Source organism: Phyllobates terribilis, unplaced genomic scaffold (genome assembly GCF_046119375.1).
Source record: "Phyllobates terribilis strain yellow unplaced genomic scaffold, ASM4611937v1 Scaffold_11__3_contigs__length_659146591, whole genome shotgun sequence".
Lineage (NCBI taxonomy): Eukaryota > Metazoa > Chordata > Amphibia > Anura > Dendrobatidae > Phyllobates > Phyllobates terribilis.
The window spans coordinates 336,976,985-336,999,135 of NW_027362771.1; the positions used below are offsets into that span (position 1 = coordinate 336,976,985).

Sequence of the window (22,151 nt, forward strand, 5' to 3'; positions counted from 1 at the left end):
TTTTAAGCTGCGTTTTACAGTACCAGAAAAGGTGCAAAATAAATGGGTTTCACATACTGCTGTATGTGGGTTTTTTTCATCTAAAAAGCAGCAAAACCTGATTCCTGCGTTTTAGCAAAGAAAAAAAAGCATGTACAGCAGTATGTGAAACACATTTATTTTTGTGATTTTTTCCCAAGTTTAAACCATGTCTTGGTCTCCTCACCGAGAATGGCAGTATAGGATCAGTACAATTTAGTTAGGATTAGTACAGTTTAATTAAATTAGTGATATGTGTGCTAGGTAAACATTGGCCGACCAAGGTGTGAAATGTAACAATACCTGATCAACTGAAAAGATGACAAAAGTGTGGAAATAAAGTGTATTACAAACTCAATGCACTGCCAATGTCTTGGGTAAGGTATTCCCGACCAATTCACCTCCCTTCACTGTTACATTTGTAATTGTGTATTTTTTCATGAACTGATATGAACTTTTTTGTTCAGAATAGTTACAATTTTTTCAGACATAAAAATCTTTTTCCACTAAATAATTTGATCAAATTGCCTTTTTTTAAAAAAAAAAAAAAAAAAAAAAAAAAAAAATGGTTTTATGGTTTCACATATGTCTTGCATTGGTGACATGTGTTCATGCTTCTGAGGTGGGAGCAAAGTTGAACTTTGGGATCCTGAAAAACGCAGCAAAACCTGCTTTTTGTAAGCAGCTTCTTTACTGCCAAGAGAGCAAGTTTTGCCTGCAGAAAAAAACCGCATCAAAAAACGCAACGTGTGAACATGGCCTAAATGTTCTAATACATGACAGTGCAATAAGAAAAAGACTTGCACAAGTATGGCTTGTTTAGAGAGTAGCCAGCATAATGCCTCTTCTTTAAAAAGAACATGGTAGCATAGCTAAAGTTGCATCTGAAGAAACCACAAGACTTTTGGACAAATGAGGCCAATGTAGAGATGTTTGGCCATATTGCCATGTGCCACTTTTGGTAAAAATCACACCGCATATTAACACAAACACCTCATAAAACTGTGAAACATGAGAGCGGAGGGGTCATGATTTGTACTTTGCAGCCTCAGACCTTGCAGTCATTGACAATTGACCATGAGCTCTTCTGTGCACCAAAGTGTTCTAAAGTCAAATGTGAGGCCATTTATCCAAAAGCTAAAGCTTGGCTGAAACAGGACCATGATCATAAGCATAGCAGCAAAGCTACATCAGAATGGCTGAAGGAGAAAACATCAAGGTGTTGCAAGTAGTGTTGAGCGAGTATGTTCTATTAACCCTTTTGCCGAGTACGCTCGGGCCGAGCTCCGAGTATTTACAGCTGAACGGTGATATGGTTGAATCGCTCCCGTGTGCATGAGTTGCAACTGTTTGACAGTTTTATTACATGTGAGGAGTGTCTATTTCTTACACATTACTCACATGTAATAAAGCTGTCAAACAGTTGCAAATCATGCACACGGGAGCGATTCAACCATATCACCGAGCAGCTGTAAATACTCGGAGCTCGGCCCGAGCATACTCGGACAGAACATACTCGCTCAACCCTAGTTGCTGTTATGTTCTGCTACCAGAGCTAAGGAAAGAGAGGAGATCTGTCCCTACGATAGAACTCAGCTTAATCCCTACGATGTAACAGGGAACCTGATCCTGCGATCAGACCTGCTAAAGTCCTAAGCTAGTCTGTACGGAGACCTATAGATGTGAGGAAGGAATCCCTACAAGTACTAAGGACTGGGAGGAATATGGGACACCTCCTAACAGAAATAGTAGCAGACAGACGAACAAACAAAATATATAGAACATAGAGGTCAGTAGACCAAGCAAACTAACAGAGCAAGACACAGAGCACAGGCTAGCTAGAAAGTAGATATACAATGAAGTCCAGCAAAGCCAGAAGGGCGGAGCAGGATTAAATAGGCCAACAAGGTCATGTGACCAGCAAAGGAAAAAAAACTAAGAGCAAGGTTCTAACAGTTGCAAGCCATATATAGACTAATGTCCACAAACCTCAATAAACTTAAGTAACAATTTAAATTGTGGGCCATAATTACTTCAAAATGATATAAGAGACTGATACAGATAGAGAAAAAAATCTTCAGGTTATTGCTGCTAAAGGTTGTTTTACAGCTTGATTTGTACTTTACACACTGCAACTGCATTTAGACATAGTATTTGTTAACAAATTTCACCGTGCCATTATTTATGTTCTTGTTGTTCATCTGAGGTTGTATTTACCTAATTTTAGCATTGCTAATTACAAGTTTTTTATTTGTATGTTCTGATATGTAAAACCGTAGAATTCAGAGGGTGTAATTAGTTTCCCGTCGGCCTGCAAAGGCTGCAAAAATTGCTACCTCTCTCTTTAAGGCTATATTCACACGCTGCGTTTTTACAGCGTTTTTTAATGCAAATTTTCAGCTGCGTTTTACAGTACCAGCAAAGTCTGAGATTTCAGAAATCTCATGCACACACCTTGTTTTTTATCCTGACTGTTTTGTCAAAGAGCTGCGTTTTTGCAGAATGCAGCATGTCACTTCTTTCAGTGTTTTTTCAGCATTTTTGCAGCGCATTTTTGCATTGAAAGCAATAGGTAGTGCAAAAAATGCTGAAAAAAACTCCGGTATCAGATTTTGCTGTGTTCTTGGTGTCAAAACCTGATGAAGTTGAATCAGTTTATTTTTTTATGCACTAAAGTTTCAGCATGCAGAAGAGACGAATGTAGCCTGACAAAAATGCAGTAAAAAAAAAACCGCGGCAAAAACTAAGCAACTTTTTTGCTGCTAAGAGAGCAGGTTTTGCCTGCGCAAATGAACGCATCAAAAACGCAACGTGTGACCATAGCCTAATGCTGTCTTGTATTTTTATTTTATTTAAGGATCCATTGAAGTCATTGTCCCTGATTTTCCTGTCACTGGGATCCTGGATAAAGATGTCATACTTCCATGCAGCTTTTCTCCTCCAGATGGATTTTCCTTGCAGGACCTCAGTGTGTTTTGGGAGATTACAAAACTCCAGCAGGTTCACGCTTACACCCAAGGACAAGAGCAACTAGAGAAACAAGATCCTAAATTTATTAACCGGACACAACTTTTTCTTGGACAGCTACCAGAGGGTAACATGTCTCTCCTACTGCACAAAGTCAGTTTATCTGATGAAGGCAGCTATACATGCTTTGTAAATGTAGGGAACTCCAGTTCAGCTGCTGTAAGTCTTCAGGTGGCAGGTAAGCATTATGTGTGGGTCCAAATCTTGTTAATGACATTCATCCGGTGATGTTCAATTAACCCATATGTTTCACTTACTTGCAGCCTTCTACACTAAGCCAACTTTGCACATGGATCCTAGTGAAGGACTTAAGCCTGGTGACCAGGTAACTGTAACCTGCCATACCTACCGCGGATATCCTCAGGCTGAAATACTGTGGCAAGATGGAAGTGGGAAGAACCTTACAGAAAATATTACAGCATCTCAAGTAGCCAATGAGGAAGGCTTGTTCCATGTGCAGAGCTCTATCCGTGTAATCCTGGAGACCAATGACACTTACACTTGCCTGGTATATAATCCTCTGCTGCAGATGGTGACTCATGCATCGCTCAGTGTCACAGGTCAGTGCAGTAAATACATCATTTAGTCATAGGTCAGTCACCAGATGTTTGGCTTTAAGAACAGCAGATAACTCCTTCCTCTATTTACAGTAAATCAGTCTGCACTAGGCAGTGTATATGCATTTTATAATGCTAGCTTAGTACTATTCATAATACTTTATTATGTATAATCAGTTGAGTTACATTTAATTGCTGAAATTGGCTATGTGCTTATGTACTCTGCTGATCTCTACTTTTTATTTATTTATTTTACATTCTCTAGAACTGGTTTTCTTAGGGACTGTCAAGGCTTGGAACCACATTCCCTGGTGGTAGTTACTTGACCAAGTATATGTAGTTTACATACTTAGTCACATGCTAATTAGACATATTTGGCTGCTCTCTATTCACTTTTATGGAGAGAAGCCTTACGAGTAGCAATCTAGTCGGCTTGTTATCACAAGTATGGAACTTACATGCACGTGGTCACGTGACTTCCCCCTTGCATTGGGAATACCGGAGAATTGTGATAAAGACTTTTGTTCCAAGCCTGGAAAACCAGTTTTATAACTACATATGTCTCCCTAATGAGGCTATTCTAATGTATATTATTCAGTGCCTAAGTACCAGTTTGTTGTATTTTCATTTCTTGGTTTGTTGAAAAAAAAACAGTATGTAGCAGTCACAAATGGTCACACAGTTAAAGAGGTTGTCCACTACTTTAGCATTGATGACGTATCTTTATGATAGGTCATCAATATCTGATCAGTCGGGGTCTGACACCCGGCACCCCCGTCAATCAGCTGGTGTCGGTGGTCGCCGTCCGGAAGTACTCACTTGCGGAGCTGCTCTGTCTTGTGATAGTGGCCTCCGCATGGTACTGCACATCCGCCTACTATTCAAATCAATAGGAGGTGGAAGTGCAATACCCTACATCGGCCACTGTGAGAAGAGAGCCACCTCTGCAAGTGAGTATCTCTGGCCGGCGACCACCGATACCGATAACAGCTGATCGGCGGGGGTAACGGGTGTCAGACCCCGACCAATCAGACATTGATGACCTATCCCAAGGATAGGTCATCAGTGTTAAAGTAGTGGACAACGTCTTTAAATAAAAAGGCACCAAAAACAAACTCGGATTCTTTACATATGCTTTAAAACACAGACAAAAAGTACGTATGACATACTACAACTTTTGCTTCTACCATATGCTGCTATGTTGCTATGGTAAGAAAATAATTAATATAGATTAGTTTTGCTGTGTATATATAAGAGGTTATAGCTAAATTTAAGAGTTGGCCACTTTAGGTTGAGTCCACCAAATTGTTGAAGTTCTGTGCCAACAAAATTCTTTCATTTATTGATGGAATCCAGTAGCTTTATTTAATTTATATCATGTTTTTGTGTAAAGGTCAACATCTTTCTTTCCCTTTGGTCGTTGTGTGGGTGACGGTCGGGCTATGTGCTTGCCTACTTGGTCTTCTAGTTGCTCTGGCATGTGTATGCAGAAAACATCTCAAACAGACCTGTGAGGAGGAGCAGGAAGAAGCAGGTAATTAGGACAAAGTTATGGACTGGGTGGGTCACAGTACCTCTCTGCTGTGATGGAACATATTGTTGCTGCACTATGTCAGTGTGGATGCATTCCCTGAAGATTTTAGTCTTCAACATATATAGTAGCGGGAAAAACAATAAGGTTTTAGCAAATCAACTCTACCGGCTTGCATTGAGGATTTTTAATATATAGGTCTCATCAGTGTTTGCCAGAGCTCAAGGCAAGTATTTTCTGGCCCCTAATTCAAGGACTGTTGGCATTCCCTGAGTCCCTTACATCAGTCCGGTATCAAATCCCTTATCCCCCAAGCACAAAGTGTATAAAAACATAAAATGTATTATGTTAGTGTTTCTGTGTTTTTTTTCATGTATTTATACATTTACATTTGGAACAGCTTTCCCAGCAGGCCTCTGTCTCTTCTGGAGAGCACAGTGCTGCACATGATTCAATGTCTATGCAGAGTATAGCAGTCGAGATTATATTGAGAGCTTTGTCATCTGTTACTGTCTATGCAGTGGATTACAGCATTGGTCTTCCTTAATTATTTGATAATGGATGTTGTGGGGAAGAGGAGTGCAATATTTTTTTGTCCTCATAGGATTTTGCACAATCGCCCCTGCAACCCCCACACCCACAGTACAAAACCATGTCTCATATTTGTCACAGGTTTGTTGCAGATTTTCAATTGATTTAAAATTGATTTTTTTTTCTCAGAATCTGCAGGAAATCTGCATTGGCAAATCTGCATGATTTGGTGCAGACTTGCCATTGTGGATTTCCCTACAGATTTGTTGCAATTTTTTTTTCCAGAAAATCTGACCCCTATAAACTTACCCTACAGCAAGTTTGGGGTGCCTGGTGCAGAGACATAGAAAAAGAAAATAAGATACTCATAGGAAGATGCATTAGACATTGCACTTGGTTGAGTGTAATTTGGGTTTATCCCTTTAACAAAAAATGAAGCACATGTACATCATTGCTGCAGTGGGGTCAGGAGCTGAAATCTCTCCACACGCGGCAGATGCTGGCTATATTACATAGCCAGCACCTGTATCTAACAGCAGTGGCTGGAGCCGAATTCTGATTTGCGGCTGTTTTTAAATGCTCCTGATAATCTCTAACACAGGGTTTTAATGAAGCGGTCGCTGTTGGCCTCTCCACACTTGTTGACCCCAAGTGCTACGTCCATATTCACTAAGAGATTAAAAGCCTGTGCGGTAGGCTGATTCACCCCTTGTCTATAAGGGGTTTTCCCATGAAAGATACTTGTCTCCTATCTGCATGACAGGTGATTAATGTCTGATCTTTGCAGGTCCCACAGCTGGGACACCACTGATTTTACAAGAATTTAGGTCCCAATTTCCCATTCTTCCTAACTGTGGTTTGGTTTAAATGGAGTAGCTTAGTTGTGCATAACAGCTGCCACTCCATTCATAACTATGGGAATGATGAAGATAGCAGAGCTTTGTGCTGGCTACTATACCTATCATTTCCATGGACACTGAATGCAGCTGCAGTGGCCATGCATGATTTACTATACAGAATCTGCCCCCCACTGTTCATCTGTCTCTACACCCTCCATGCACACGATAACTGCACTCGGTAATTGAGTATTGCACTTGAACATACAGGCTGATGACCGGATCATGCAGCTTTATATGATAATCCCGACTTATTATAATTGCCTGACCTGAAATAACAAGCACTTTCCACCTATTGTGTCCCCCCATTTCCTTGTAGAATGTAAGCTTGCGAGCAGGGACCTCACTCCTGATGTAACTGTTAAACTGTCTCACCTTGTATTGAATTTATTGTTTGTACATGTCCCCGCTTAATTGTAAAGTGCTGCGGAATATGTTGGCGCTATATAAATAAAAAATTATTATTATTATTATTATTCTGCCGTTCAATTCAGTCCATGCATGACTGTGCCATTCCATTTAGTCCTCACCAGAGGACGAAGAACGAGGGATCAAGACCCAGTTCTTGTAATCAGTGGGAATCTTAGCTATCAGTCATTCATCACCTATCCTGTGTTATCACGTGTTTGCAGCTGTGAATCCTTTCAGCATACAAGTACCATGGCCATAGCACCATGACTCTTCGCCATTAAGCAGTTTGGGGGCTCCTTCAGTGTGTACTATGTCACCCATGAAAGCACCTCGCTTCGCTATGAATATTATATAGGTGCTTATTGTTGTTCACAGACAAAATACATTTGCCCATCACGTTTAACCATATTCTTACTTCATTTCTATAAAGCAGGCAATGAAGAGCGTGAGGAAAATGGAGAGTTAAAAACAGGTATGGTTAATCAGATAAATGGAGAAAAACCTGTCCTGTAGAAAGCTGCCCTGATTTATTGTGATGTTGTTGTTGTTTTTTTGCGTGATGATTCCGCTGAAAATAAAATCCACCAATGTTCTCTCTTTTTACAGCCATGCAGCCTCTAAAAACCAGCTCAGCCGAAGGTAAGACACTGGTTTCATAAAATGTAGACTTTCGAGAATAACATTATCAATAGAAATTAAAATTGGAGTAGAATGATAGAGCAAGACATTGATAAGAAATCCTCTCATACACAACCGATATCTTTTGAAACAATGTTTCTCTTTTGGTTGACCTTTATAAATGGCTAATTGAAAAGAGCCTTCTGACATTAGTACCAAAACAGTTTTTCTCTATCACAACCCATGTCTGGCAGCCCTGTTTTGTTTCCTTCCAGTGTTTCCATGTGAGAACTGACCCCATGCTTTACTGTGAAAGTTTTAGCATTCACAGCATCAGTTCTGACACTGGACGTCTCTTTACGCCAGGCAGAACGTTGCAGGCAGCATTTTCCATGCCCTGCTATAGACGCCAGACCAGTCCCATGTTTATCACCAGTGGTATCTAGCATAAAATAAGTTATATTCAGTCGTTTACAGAGAATTATGAAAATAACAAATTTGTATGTCAATCCATTATGTAACTCGACACCAAATCATTCTTATATTTCTTTTATTTGACAGGTTGTAAAATTACAGTTTAAACAAAAAAGCTGTATACTGTTTGTCTTTTGTCGCTCACAATTCCTTGGCCAAATCTTGTTGCTCTTACTCCAGCTAAATTGCTGAAGTCCAGTGTTTAGAGACCAGTGGGGAACCAGACAAGGGTCCAGGAGCGTCATTTGCTGCTCTTCCTAGTTTAAATTATCATCCATATCCGCAACAGTAGACTTTAACTTTTACGTTTTCATTGAAGACATTGGGAAAAATCAAGAACAAATTGTTGTTTTTTTGGCAAGAGACATTGATATGCTGTGGCTTTAAATATACACACCTCAGTCAATTTCCATACTGTAAATTTTGCAGCATGTGGCTGAAATTTTTAACATTCACGTCCACTTGTTAGTTAACTTTATTCTTATTCATATTTTCTGTAAGCAAATCAGCACAGAAAATCCACAGCATTTATAACCCGCTTGGACATACCTTAACATGGAAGCTAGTGAACCAGCGATAAGAGGCAAGAGTCACGGGTGCACAATTATTGAAGCCTGTGGAGAGCATAGTTTAGCTTATCTGATCCGATACCTGAAAAAGTAATGTTGGAAGTGATGGACATCATACCACACAGTGCACTGCAACCGGCTGCATATTTGGCTGCTTAGCTGCAGACCTGACATAGTACTTATGCTAATTTACAATTGGGATAATGACAGAAGTTTTGCAATTTTAGCTGTTTACCAAAACATATTCAAAATACAGTTATATAATTATTTTTGGGCTTAAAGTGCAGACTCTCAGCTTTTAATTTGAAGGTATTCACATCTTGAGTGAGGGTTTAAAGGAAACGTGTCAACAGGATTCTTCTCTATAAACTAAAGGCATGGCTATAATGGCACTGTGATGCTGATTAATATGATACCTGATGTGAAGGGATCCGCTCTGTGGTTGTTTAATACTCACCTTTATGAAGTTTTCAGAAAATGATGACTTGTGTGCTTCTGGGCGGGACGATGGTGGAGGGTATTCTTCTTGTTCTCCACCACCCCACCAGCCTCCTGTTTCTTGTGCAGGTCAATGATTATTCAGTGACCTGCCTCCTTTTTAAAATTCAGCTCCGCCATCAGTGTGTGGGCGCGTGCGCAATGGGAGCCAGCGTCCTGTGTGCAGGTCAGTAAAATGGCGCCGGATGCAGCGCATGCACAGATCGAAATCTTGGGTCAGTTCAGAGCTGAAATATCGATCTGCTCATGCGCCACCTCCGGCACCATTTTATTGAAGTCAGGTTTCCTTTAAGAATTACAGCTCTTTAAAATGTAGCTGCCTCTTTTTGAAAGGACCAAAAGTAATCGGACAATTCTCTCAAAAGATTCTTAAATGGGCTGCATGTGCCATTCCCTTGTTAATTCATCAAATAAGCAGGTAAAGGTCTGGCGCTTATTCCAGGTGTGACATTTGCATTTGGAAGCTGTTGCTGTGAACGCACATGTAGTCAAAGGAGCTCTTAATGGTAGAGAGACAGACCATCATTAGGCTTAAAAAAAGAAAAAATCCATCACAGAGATAGCAGAAATGTTAGGAGTTGCCAAATCACAGTTTGGTACATTCTACAAAATAGAGCGCACTGGTGAGCTTGGGAATTCATAAAGGCTGGACATCCAAAAAGACAGCAGTGAACAAAGATCAACTTGCAAACCATTAATCGACCTTCAAAAGAATTCTTTGGACAGATGAAACTAATATCAACCTGTACCAAATTAATGGGAAAAAGAAACTATGGAGAAGCCTTGGAATTGCTCATGAACCAAAGCACACCACATGTGTCTCTAACAGCTGCGGTTGAAATTGCGATCCACCCGCAGCTGTCAACTTCAATCACTGACAGCGGCGTTTAGCTCGAGCGTGCTGGAAGCTCGTCATAAGATCCGCCCATCGGCATTCCTGTCACATGATCGCCGGGCACCGATGGGTTGGCATGACAGCCGGGGATTTGCAGAAGATCCCCATGCTTGTCATTACAGATCTCCGCCTATGAACGCCGACCCCTGGCTGTCGTTCATAGTTGATGATGATTTCTGCTACACATAGCAGGGCTGAGGCCCTGCTATGTATTGTACAAGCGATTGGAAGATTGAAGCTTCAAGTCTCCTAAAGGAACTATTGAAGCAAGTAAAAAAAAATATATATACAGTACAGACCAAAAATTTGGACACACCTCATTTAAAGATATTTCTGTATTTTCATAACTATGAAAATTGTACATTCACACTGAAGGCATCGAAACTATGAATTAACACATGTGGAATTATATACTTAACAAAAAAGTGTGAAACAACTGAAAATATGTCTTATATTCTAGGTTCTTCAAAGTAGCCACCTTTTGCTTTGATGACTGCTTTGCGCACTCTTGGCATTCTCTTGATGAGCTTCAAGAGGTAGTCACCGGAAATGGTCTTCCAACAATCTTGAAGGAGTTCCCAGAGATGCTTAGCACTTGTTGGCCCTTTTTCCTTCACTCTGCCGTCCAGCTCACCCCAAACCATCTTGATTGGGTTCAGGTCTGGTGACTGTGGAGGCCAGGTCATCTGGCGTAGCACCCCATCACTCTCCTGCTTGGTCAAATAGCCCTTACACAGCCTAGAGGTGTTTGGGGTCAATGTCCTGTTGAAAAATAAATGATGGTCCAACTAAACACAAACCGGATGGAATAGCATGCCGCTGCAAGATGCTGTGGTAGCCATGCTGGTTCAGTATGCCTTCAATTTTGAATAAATCCCCAACAGGGTCACCAGCAAAGCACCCCCACACCATCACACCTCCTCCTCCATGCTTCACGGTGGGAACCAGGCATGTAGAGTCCATCCGTTCACCTTTTCTGCGTCGCACAAAGATACGGTGGTTGGAACCAAAGATCTCAAATTTAGACTCATCAGACCAAGCACAGATTTCCACTGGTCTAATGTCTATTCCTTGTGTTCTTTAGCCCAAACAAGTCTCTTCTGCTTGTTGCCTGTCCTTAGCAGTGGTTTCCTAGCAGCTATTTTACCATGAAGACCTGCTGCACAAAGTCTCCTCTTAACATTTGTTGTAGAGATGTGTCTGCTGCTAGAACTCTGTGTGGCATTGACCTGGTCTCTAATCTGAGCTGCTGTTAACCTGTGATTTCTGAGGCTGGTGACTCTGATAAACTTATCCTCAGAAGCAGAGGTGACTCTTGGTCTTCCTTTCCTGGGGCGGTCCTCATGTGAGCCCGTTTCTTTGTAGCGCTTGATGGTTTTTGCAACTGCACTTGGGGACACTTTCAAAATTTGCCCAATTTTTTGGACTGACTGACCTTCATTTCTTAAAGTAATGATTGCCACTCATTTTTCTTTACTTAGCTGCTTTTTTCTTGCCATAATACAAATTCTAACAGTCTATTCAGTAGGACTATCAGCTGTGTATCCACCAGACTTCTGCACAACACAACTGATGGTCCCAACCCCATTTATAAGGCAAGAAATCCCACTTATTAAACCTGACAGGGCACACCTGTGAAGTGAAAACCATTTCCGGTGACTACCTCTTGAAGCTCATCAAGAGAATGCCAAGAGTGTGCAAAGCAGTCATCAAAGCAAAAGGTGGCTACTTTGAAGAACCTAGAATATAAGACATATTTGCAGTTGTTTCACACTTTTTTGTTAAGTATATAATTCCACATGTGTTAATTCATAGTTTTGATGCCTTCAGTGTGAATGTACAATTTTCATAGTCATGAAAATACAGAAAAATCTTTAAATGAGAAGGTGTGTCCAAACTTTTGGTCTGTACTGTATATATTTTAAAAAATATAAATGTTCAAAATGCCCCCAGTCGACATTCATAGGAGATGATGATTTCTGCTACACATAGAATCATAGAATGTTAGAGTTGGCAGGAACCTCCGGGGTCATTGTGTCCAACCCCCTGCTCAATGCAGGATTCACTAAACCATCTCTGACAGATGTCTGTAAAGCCTCTATTTGAAGACTTCCATTGAAGGAGAACTCTCCACCTCTCGTGGCAGCCTGTTCCACTAATTGACCACCCTCACTGTCAAAAAGTTTTTCTAATATCTAATCTGTATCTTCTCCCTTTCAGTTGATTTCTAATGCTTCTCATGTTTCCATGTGCAAATGAGAATGATGATCCCTCTACACTGTGATATAGCTGAAATTATTTGTAGAAGCCTATTAAAAGGGTTTTCCCACAAACGAAAGTTGATTTTAATCAAAAGATCTTGGAATAATAATAAGTTCCACAATTGGATGTGTTTACATAAAATGTTCCTGTGCTCAGATAATCTTATAAATGTACCCCAACTGTGTATTGTGTAATGGCTGTGTCTGACCGTGCATGAACATGGTCTGATCATACCACAGCTCCTGGGCAGGGGAAAAAGCAAAAGACTATACAGACATTACAGCACGAGATTGCAGCTGATTTTTTTTTTTTGTGAGGTAAAACATTTCCTTGCCTGTTTTTAAACAATGTTTTACTTCAAAGAAAGAATTACCTGCGATCCCCTCCTGTAATGTCTGTATAGTCTTTTGCTTCCTACCCTACCCAGGAGATGTGGTATGATCAGACCGTGTTCCTGCATGGCATGGTCAGATGCAGCCATTACACAGCAGGGGCAAATTTATAAGATTATCTCAGCACAGGAACATTTTATTTAAATACATTCAATTGTGGAACTTATTATTATTCAAAGATCTATTGATTAAAATGAACTTTTGTTCTTGGGAAAACCCCTTTAAGTCTCCTCATAGCCTTCTTTTTTGCAAGCTAAACATTCTCAAATCCTTTAACCGTTTCTCGTACTTTGCAGTCCGCTCACCCTCCTGGTAGCTCTTTTCTGAACTTGCTCCAGTTTTTCAATGTCTTTTTTTTTAAATGTTGTGCCCAGAACTGGACACAGTATTCCAGATAAGGTCTGACCAATAAGGAGTAGAGGGAGATAATTACTTTCCTTTTGATCTAGACACCCTGCTCCTCTTAATATATCCCAGAACTTTGTTTGCCTTTTTTGCTGCTGCATCACACTGTTGACTCATGTGCAGTCTGTGATCTATTAGTATACCCAAGTCTTTTTCACTTGTGCTGTTACTTAGTTCTATTCCTCCCATTCTATAGATGTAATATTCATTTTTCTTGCCCAGATGCAGAATCTTGCATTTCTCCCTGTTAAATACCATCCTATTAGTCCTGAAGCCCTGCTATGTGTAGCACAACCGATTGGAAGATTTCAGCTTCAAGTCTCCTAAGGGGACTATTGAAGCAAGTAAAATAAAAAAAAAATGTTTTAAAAAATATAAAAGTTCAAATCACCCCCTTTTTTGCCCCATTCATAATAAAACCATAAATAAATGTCCGATGTATCAAAATATAAAGTAAATTAATCCGATCGGTAAATGACATAATGAGGAAAAAAATCAAAACTCCAGAATTACCTTTTTTTTTCTTTTGTGGCTGCAACATTGCAATAACAGGAGATCAAAACATTGTATCTACCCCAGAATGGTATCAATAAAAATGTCACCTTGACAGGAAAAAAAAAACCCTCACCCAGCCTCAGATCCCGAAAAATGGAGACACTACGGGTCTCCGAAAATGGTGGCTTTGTTTTTTACAAACCTTGAATTTTTTTCACCACTTAAATAAAAAAGAACCTATACATGTTTGGTATCTGCAAACGTGTACTGACCTGGAGAATTATCATGGCAGGTCAGTTTTAGCATTTCGTGAACATGGTAAAAAAAAAAAACAATTTGGAATGTGGAATTGCACTTTTTTTTTGCAATTTCACCACACTAGGAATTTTTTCCCATTTTCCAGTACAGTATATGGTAAAATCTATGGTGGCGTTCAAAAGTACAACTCTACCCGCAAAAAACAAGCCCTCACAAGGCCATATTGATGGAAAAATACGAAAGTTGTGGCTCTGGGAGAAGGGGAGCAATAAAACAGAAAATCGCAAGGTCGTGAAGGGGTTAATCATGAGATGTCATAGACCTAATGGAAAACAGAAGACTCAGCTGGGTAGAAGGGCAAAATGAGCAATTGTAAGTGCACAGTGCTATATAATATGATTATTACAATAAATTAAGTGGATAAAAAATTTGATGGTAGGAGTGCTTCTTGAAGGCAGAAAGACCCACAACCAACAGCTGAAGTCAGCTGCAGTAAAGGCCTGGCAAAGCATCATAAAGGAGGAAACCCAGTGTTTGCCTGAAGTCTGGAAGCCATGGACGTCACCAGTCATTGCCTGCAAAGGATTCTCTACAAAGTATTAAAAATTAATATTTTATTTATGGTAAAGTTAATTTGTCCAGTTACTTTTGAGCCCATGAAATGAGGCAGCTTTGTAGAAAAATGGTTGTAATTCCTAAACGTTTTACAGGATATTTTTGTTCAAGCCCTTTGCTTAAACCTGAACGTCTGCACTTCAATTTCATCTCATAGCCCAAATCACGAAGATTCAGTCACTTTTCAAATATTTTGAGACCTAACTGTAGCTGATCCATATAGATAGCATAGCATGCTTTATAAAATAAGAAATTGATATAGGATAAGGCTATGTTGAACACTTAATAGAAATTCTGTTTACCCCATCTGCTGACTTGTTGGTCTCAAACGTATTATCTTGTTTCAGGTGATGACACTTCAACTTTAGAATGACATTTGCAAAATGATCTGGAAAATACACTCTACACTCGAAGGACGAAGGAATCTTTCATGGAACGTGCAGTGGATTTGCCTTCCTGTGCGGATTTATACTTGGCCCATTGTGTAAAAACATTCTATATTAGCAGTAGCGAGAGAAGGACGTAGGATAACACTGTTTTTGTCCACTCTGCTGCTTAACGTCTCAGTAGTGAGGGCTGGATCAATGGTGATTACTTTTGGGAAGTAAAGTTATTTATGGCACATTTTAATTACATACGTACACTGCAGAACTGCACATTTTAAGTTCCCTTTTATAATTTTTTTTCAAATATTTTTTAATTTGTTAGTGTGAACACTGAACGTTCTTATTAGTGACTGAACTGGTCATTGAATGTTCATTCTGTATCGAAATTATTACATTTCCTTAGTTCTGCGGGTCCAGAAATCTACAGGAGTGTGATAAAATCGCACACAAGATTATAATGTATTACTCATATTGCAAAAAAAGGTGATTTTTGAAAAAGCAGTACAGTGCCTAATATATTGTATCTATTGTATGTTTTTATGGCAATAAAGTTTGATACATTATTCTGCCTTGGAACCACAACATTAAGGGATTTGCTATTTTCTTGTAAGAGGTTTTTAATAAAATGCTTTCTTGTCATGAAAAACTTGTTTATTTCATTAGAAAGTAGAGACTGAAATGCTAAGATTATTATAAACTAAAGGGTCTTTCTGGAGCGTGTCTTCATAATTTTGGATAAATGACAACATTCATGGTTCCTTGAATTCTGTTAACACCCTACTCATGATCCTGTTGTAGGTGCCTGAGAGCTGCCCTGAAAAGTGCCCATAAAGTGTATCTTAGAACACGTTCAATATTTAGCCAGGATTTTACCTCCGTATTTGTAAGCCAAAATCAGGCGTGGAAAAGTATGATAGAAACACGTCACCACTTCTGTATTTTTCATCCACTCCTGGTTTTGGCTTACAAATACTGATGTAAAATATTGACCAAATACTGAACGTGTGAACGAACTTAGCCTCAGTCTGACAGTTCATTATAATATAGGGGTAGACCTGTCAGGGGCGCTTGGTTTGTAGAGGTATGGGTGTGTTGTGGTCATAACCCAAAAACAGAAGCATTTCTGTCTCCATTATGTATGTGCTATATGCGACCCATCTTCAAAAAGTAGAAACAGGAGAAATGGCGCATGTTTGTATAGTGCACCATTCTGGCTTGCAAGCTACTGGTTATGCTTATGTGATTAGAAAGATTCAATGCTTCTCTGCCCTCATATATGCAGTAGATGTTTCATGCCTAAAAGTATAATCCTCTCTCTGGATTTTTTTTATTGCACAGTGAAACTGCTCTATTTTTGCTGGTCTGAATCCAAGAGAAAAAGTTACTCACTGAAAAAAAGGACTTTTATCTTGCTGACTAATGCATATTCCCAGAGAAAACACCTCGCTCCAAAAAAAAAAGCTAGACTCCATATCCGCTTGAAACACAAACCATATATTTGCTTAGTACTGCAACTGAATGCTCTAGTCTACATATTGCCTGTTACTCAATTTATTCACATGGGGTGGATTTGTTGCAGAATTTTCATCAACTGTCCTATACTTTATGTGAAGTTCACATGAACGTATAAAGAGAAAAAAGAGATGATTTTTTTTTCCCTTCACACATGACAGCACACCTGAGAGGGATCCGCCCACCAAGGACAGGAAATCTACTAAAATAAAAAAGCGGCACCCCTCCCCAACATCAGGTGGTTTCCTGTCCTTGATGGGAACCTTGTGCCGAAAGCAAGCAGTGAAGAAAGAAGAAAAGCTCTTACCCAGGCCTGTCCCGGCGTTCAGAAGAGCAGGCTATGTGCCTGTGGCGCCATCTGCAGGTCTACAATGGCTCCATCGTATGTGCAGGCTGCAGAGACAAGATGCCTTACATGTCTCTAATCGCCGCCTCTGTCTGTGAGGGCATGCTGGAAGCGGCAGGGACGCTCAGGTAGTGAAAGCGCACGCCAGTTACATCACGGGCGCAAGGCATGCTGGGATTGTATTCAGAAAACAATTAGTGAGAAGACGCCTGATTTTGCCTCTAACCTTAGATCTGTCATCAGAGCTGAGGTGGAAGGCTCCCTAAAATCTCTATTAAAAAAGGGAAGAGGAAATCTAGGGAAGTCACTTCTGAATCTGACATTTCCCCGTTATCAGAAGGGGAATATCGGAGTGAATCTTCCTCCTCATCTTCCTTGGGCAGTGACATAGGTGTCAGACCATGTTTCCTGGTGGAAGATACGGACAAACTAGTCAAAGATAGTCAAAGCTGTTAGGTCCACAATGGGCTTAAAAGAGAAGATGGCTAAAACCCTAGAAGATGTGATGTTTGGAGGGTTAGAGCAGAGGAAGAAGCAAACCTTTCGTGTTAATAGTAAGATCCAAGCACTCATTAACAGGGAGTGGAAAAAATGGTGGTTTACCCTACTCTTCCAAAAGGAGATTTCATTTTGAGGAGAAGGATTCAGAGGTGTGGGACAAAGTCTGTAGGATTGACGGGGCTTTATCAAAATCCCTACCCTTTCGAAGATTCTGATGTGCCAAGAAGAAAAAGGACTAGATAATAGCCCTTGCCTCGGCAGCAATAAAAGTCCCAAAGTTGACACTAAGGGTGTGTGCACACGTAACGTTTTTGCTACGTTTCTCTGGCAGGTTTTTCTGTCTTGGAAACGCAGGGAAAACGCTTTTTAACGGTCTGCCAGTTATTGCAATGGTAATCCTGATGTGCTGTGCACGTGATGCAAAAATTTCCGCTCAGGATTACCATTGCGGGAAAAAAAACGCATCATGTCCATTGTGCACGCGTTTCCGCCGCGAATTTGCACCCATTGAGGTCAATTGAACCGCAGCAAATCCGCAGGTATAATATCTATACCTGCGGATTTGCTGCGTTTCAATTAAAGCCAATGGGTGCGAATTTGCGGCAGAAACGCGCTGCGGGTGGTACCCGGGTCGGCAGAGGATGACTACTACACCTCTCATCTGACCTCTGCTCCCGCTGAACAGCGAGAGCGGCGTGGCTGAGGGGAGCAGTAGTCTCCTCAGCCAAGCCGGGTGCCACATGGTGTAAAAAAAATAAAATTAAAAAAAAAAATACTATACTCTCCTGTCCGGCGGCCCCCGGTGTCCTCCCGATGCATTCAGCCTGGCGGCCAGCGGTACACTGCCGGGAGCGCGCTCACTCCCAGCAGTGTACTGCGCTGCCAGAACCTGCAGTCACGTGACCTCACCATGGGAACATTCTGAAGAATGTTTCCACCAGTACTGGTGGTGAGCTCACCGGGGCTGATCAGCTGATCTTCAGCTGATGAACCCCAGTGACCTCACTCCTGCAGCAGCAATGGCTGTCTTCTACAGCAGTGACATAAGTGATTGACAATCGTTGGCGATAATCGTGAACTACGTTGTGACGGCGGACAGGTGTGGGATATGGTTGTTTTTTATTTTACGTTTTTTTCAGAAGATCGAGGGATTCGGGGACTGAGAGTGTAATAAAATTTTTTAAAAAAAACGTGTTTTTATTTCATTGAAATATTTTATTCTTGCCATGTATTTATTGAAAAAGCGGTGACAACTTTACTACGTGGTTAGTAATGTTGGCGTCTTATAGACGCCCTCCATTACTAACCTGGCCTTTTATTGGCGGCTGACGTGAACCCCAACCCCATTACCCCACTTGACACCGCTACAGGGCAGTAGGAAAAGCGGAGGCTAAGCGCCATATTTGGTGCATCATATGGATGCGCCATTTCTGGGACTGCTGAGGGGTGATATTAATAGCCACGGAAATTTTTACCCCACGGAAATTTTTTTCTGGGGTCCTCCTGTAATCTAGCCAGTAAAGGCTAAACAAGCAACTGTGGGCTGATATTAATAGCCAGGGAACATTGTTAGCTAATCGCCCCTTCCCCGGCTGCTAATATCAGCCCCCCCCAGCGTTCGGCTTTCCCTCTGCTGGTCATAAAAATGACGCGGGAGCCCACGCCATTTTTTTTATTTCAGGCTCTGTGCCCACAATCCGGACGTAGCGGCGCTCTGAGAGCATATTTTTTGCTGCATCCAAAACGTTGCATTCTATTGAACGCAGATAAATCCACATGTGTTCACTGAACCATATGTATTTACCGCATTCAATACATTCTAGTGGTCAAATTTCTGTTGCGGAAACTAGCATGCGGTCCTGAAAGATGCGCTGCATGTCAGTGTCCACGGGTGATTCGCAACCTCTGATGCACACATAGTGGACTAGATTTCTAGAGATCCCATCCACGATGCTGTAACATCTGGACTCTGCGGGTTGGATGCTGTATAAACACGCATCATCAAACCTGCAGCAGCTCCTGATCGTGGCCACGTACCCAAAACTCACCCGCAGCATGTCAGTTTCTGTAGCGGACACACTTGTCTTCGCTGCAGATTTTGTCCAATTAAAGTGTCATTGTATGCTGTGGATTCACATGTACCGACATCAAAAGTGCAGCATTAGAACACCGCAAAAATAAGCTCTGTCCAAAGCGCTGCTGATTGCTGATTGGGGGGACGTAGCGGCTAACGAAGCGGCTGTAAGCTGTTAATAATAGCCAGAGACCATGTTTGCCTACTGGCACCTTCCTAGGCTCACAGCTGCCCCAGAAATTACATGAATGGAAATGCTAATGAGACTGGATTAATGGGATTAGCTGACACCTAGCTCTTTTGTTTGGTGATGACAAGGTGTCAATCAGATCCTTTCATCACCAAACCTAATTAAAGTAAAGAGTTAATAAACACACAGACACAGAGTAAGCACTTTATTTGAAATATAACAGACACCTTCTTTAATCAGTTAACTTAACTAATATACACCGTAGTTCTGAGAGTAACCTAAAAAGCAATGTCCCACCAAATAACTTTATTTAGCTCCAAAAAGCATTCATTGATGTTCAAAAATGCGTCAAAAAACATGTCAAAACTGCGCGTTTCTTCCACAGCGTTTTTCCTGCCAAGGAGATGCAGAAACTCTGCAGGAATTTCTGCTTCAAATCCTGAAATTGCGCACATAGCCTAAGGAAGGCAATGTACCTTTTGGGAACTCGAACATCCTGCAATCCAGCAGTGATGTGAGCCCAACTACACACAAAGCAGCTTCAGTGGGAAATATTGTCTGCACAAAAGTTGCTAAGAAGGGAAAATAGAACTTTCTTTGGGAACCAGGAATACCCTCTTGTGGTGGACCAGGGCAAACCTATCTGATGAACTCAAGTGACCTCTCTCACGGCAGCTCAGCACTATACACTGACACAGGTGTGATTACATAAAAAAGTTATGGCTCTTGGAAGAAGGGGAGGAAAAAAATAAAACAAAAAAGCCTGCAAATTGCCTTGTCATGAAGGAGTTAATAGAGATCTTGGAATTAATAAAAAAAAAGTTCCACAATTGGATGTGTTAAAAAAAAATTGTTCCTGTGCTGATATCTTATAAATGTTCCCCTGCTGTGTACTGTGTAATGGCTGTGTCTGACTGTACAGAGACATGGTCTGATCATACCACATCTATTTGGAAAGGGAGGAAGCAAAATAGTATACAGACATTACAGCATGGGATCACAGCTGCTACTTTCTGTGAGGTAAAACATGTTTGAAAACTAGCAGCAAAAGTTTTAGCTCACAGAAAGAAGAACTATTGATTAAAATGTACTTTGTTCATGGGAAAACCCCTTTAACCATGCCCGCTCTTAAAGACAGGTATCTACAACAGCAGTTTTAATGAATCGAGCCCAGTGTGCATTGGCTCTTGAGGATGCAGATTTCAAAAGTGTCTAGAAGAGACTGTGGTATCAGAAAAGAAATGAAGCCTAAGGCTGCGTGCCCACGTTGCGTATTACAAGCGTATATGCTGCGGAATTTCCGCAGCGTAAACGCTTGTAAAACGCATGTATATCCGCACCCCATGGTCCCCAATGGCATTCCGCAATGTCAATGCCCATGCTGCGGATTTTTCCGCAGCGTATATGCTGCGGTCAAAAATCCGCAGCATGTTCATTAATTTTGCGGAAGCGCAGCGGAATCAATGTGCGGATGGTACCCAAGTCTGGATGAGAGGAGACTCTCATCCAGACCTGGGTACCAAAGAACCTGTAAAAAAAAGAATAAAATAAAGTTTATACTTATCTTCTGATGTTTTCCCTCCGTCGCGCTGTTGTGTGAAGGACCTGCCACGTCATTGAGTCATGTGACCCATCACATGACTCAATGACTTCACCGCAGGTCCTGCACACAACAGCGTGTGCCGCTCAAGACTCCGGACGGGGCAGAGAATGCATCGGAAGGTGAGTATAAACTTTATTTTTTTCTTTTTTACCATTCTGATTCTTTTTTTTTTAACTATTACTTGGTCACACTATATAAATCCATGCCGGTTGCATGGATTTATATAGTGTGAACAAGTTGTCAAGCACTTTTCCAAGTGATGCTAAAATCACTTGGAGAAGTGCTTGATAACCTGCATGTAGAAATGCATGTGAAGACGCTGCAAAGACGCCTCACAAACGCTTCTACCTGGCGGGAAAACCGCATGTAAAATCCGCATGCGATTTTCCCGCCAGGGAGAAGCGTAAAAAATATGCTTCAGCTCCGCAATGTGGGCACTTAGCCTAAAATGCATGAAATTGTGCCAAAATGTTGTAACAAAAAGAATTGTTCTAAGAGTAAGCTTAATTAGTGGTCAGGTAAGAAAAATCTAAGTATTTAAGAAATCTAGCATTCTATGCCAAATTTATTGTGCAGTTTGCACCATTATAATAATTTAGCACATTGTCGACCTGACTGGGCTACCTACCTTTAGGCATAGTAATAATAAGTCTGCCACTATTAAAATTTTGCTTTGAAAATATTACTTTTCACCTATGCAAAGTGTATACGTAAACTACGTATAATTTGCCTATTGCCAGACTGCTCAACTTGCGAGTGATGATAATGAGATCTGAAGTCTGCAACACGTTTAATTTCCATGCAGAATCCAAATTGAGTGAATAACATTTACTGGTGCTGTCGATTTTTTTGTATACAATTATTTGCATTGTATACATTTGATAGGACAACTTGCTTTACTGTGTGGTTTTATTTTCCCAAGTATTCCATACCTCTAGTGGGTAACATTTTATGTGGCATGTGAATATGTGCTGTAAATGTCTTTTTTTTTTTTAACTTTATGTTCCTTTTGCTGCACATACATCCCCTGCTGTGGTGAAAGCTCTAATTATTATCTCTCTATGGGGTCCCGACATATCTTTGGGCG

General features: G+C 40.8%; 1 protein-coding gene across 2 annotated transcripts in view; it reads left to right on the plus strand.

Annotated features, from left to right (window-relative positions):
• Nucleotides 1-15,446, plus strand: part of CD276 (CD276 molecule) — a 31,698-nt gene extending 16,252 nt beyond the window's left edge. The window contains exons 3-8 of one of the 2 annotated variants that reach the window (XM_073652764.1): nucleotides 2,876-3,223; nucleotides 3,309-3,605; nucleotides 4,996-5,136; nucleotides 7,405-7,443; nucleotides 7,578-7,610; nucleotides 14,800-15,446. In XM_073652764.1, coding sequence (XP_073508865.1) covers nucleotides 2,876-3,223; nucleotides 3,309-3,605; nucleotides 4,996-5,136; nucleotides 7,405-7,443; nucleotides 7,578-7,610; nucleotides 14,800-14,825 — 884 coding nt within the window. In that variant the 3' untranslated portion in view covers nucleotides 14,826-15,446. Of the gene's footprint in view, nucleotides 1-2,875; nucleotides 3,224-3,308; nucleotides 3,606-4,995; nucleotides 5,137-7,401; nucleotides 7,444-7,577; nucleotides 7,611-14,799 lie in introns of both variants that reach the window. The other variant, XM_073652763.1, reaches the window with a different exon arrangement.
• Nucleotides 15,447-22,151: the final 6,705 nt, after the last annotated feature.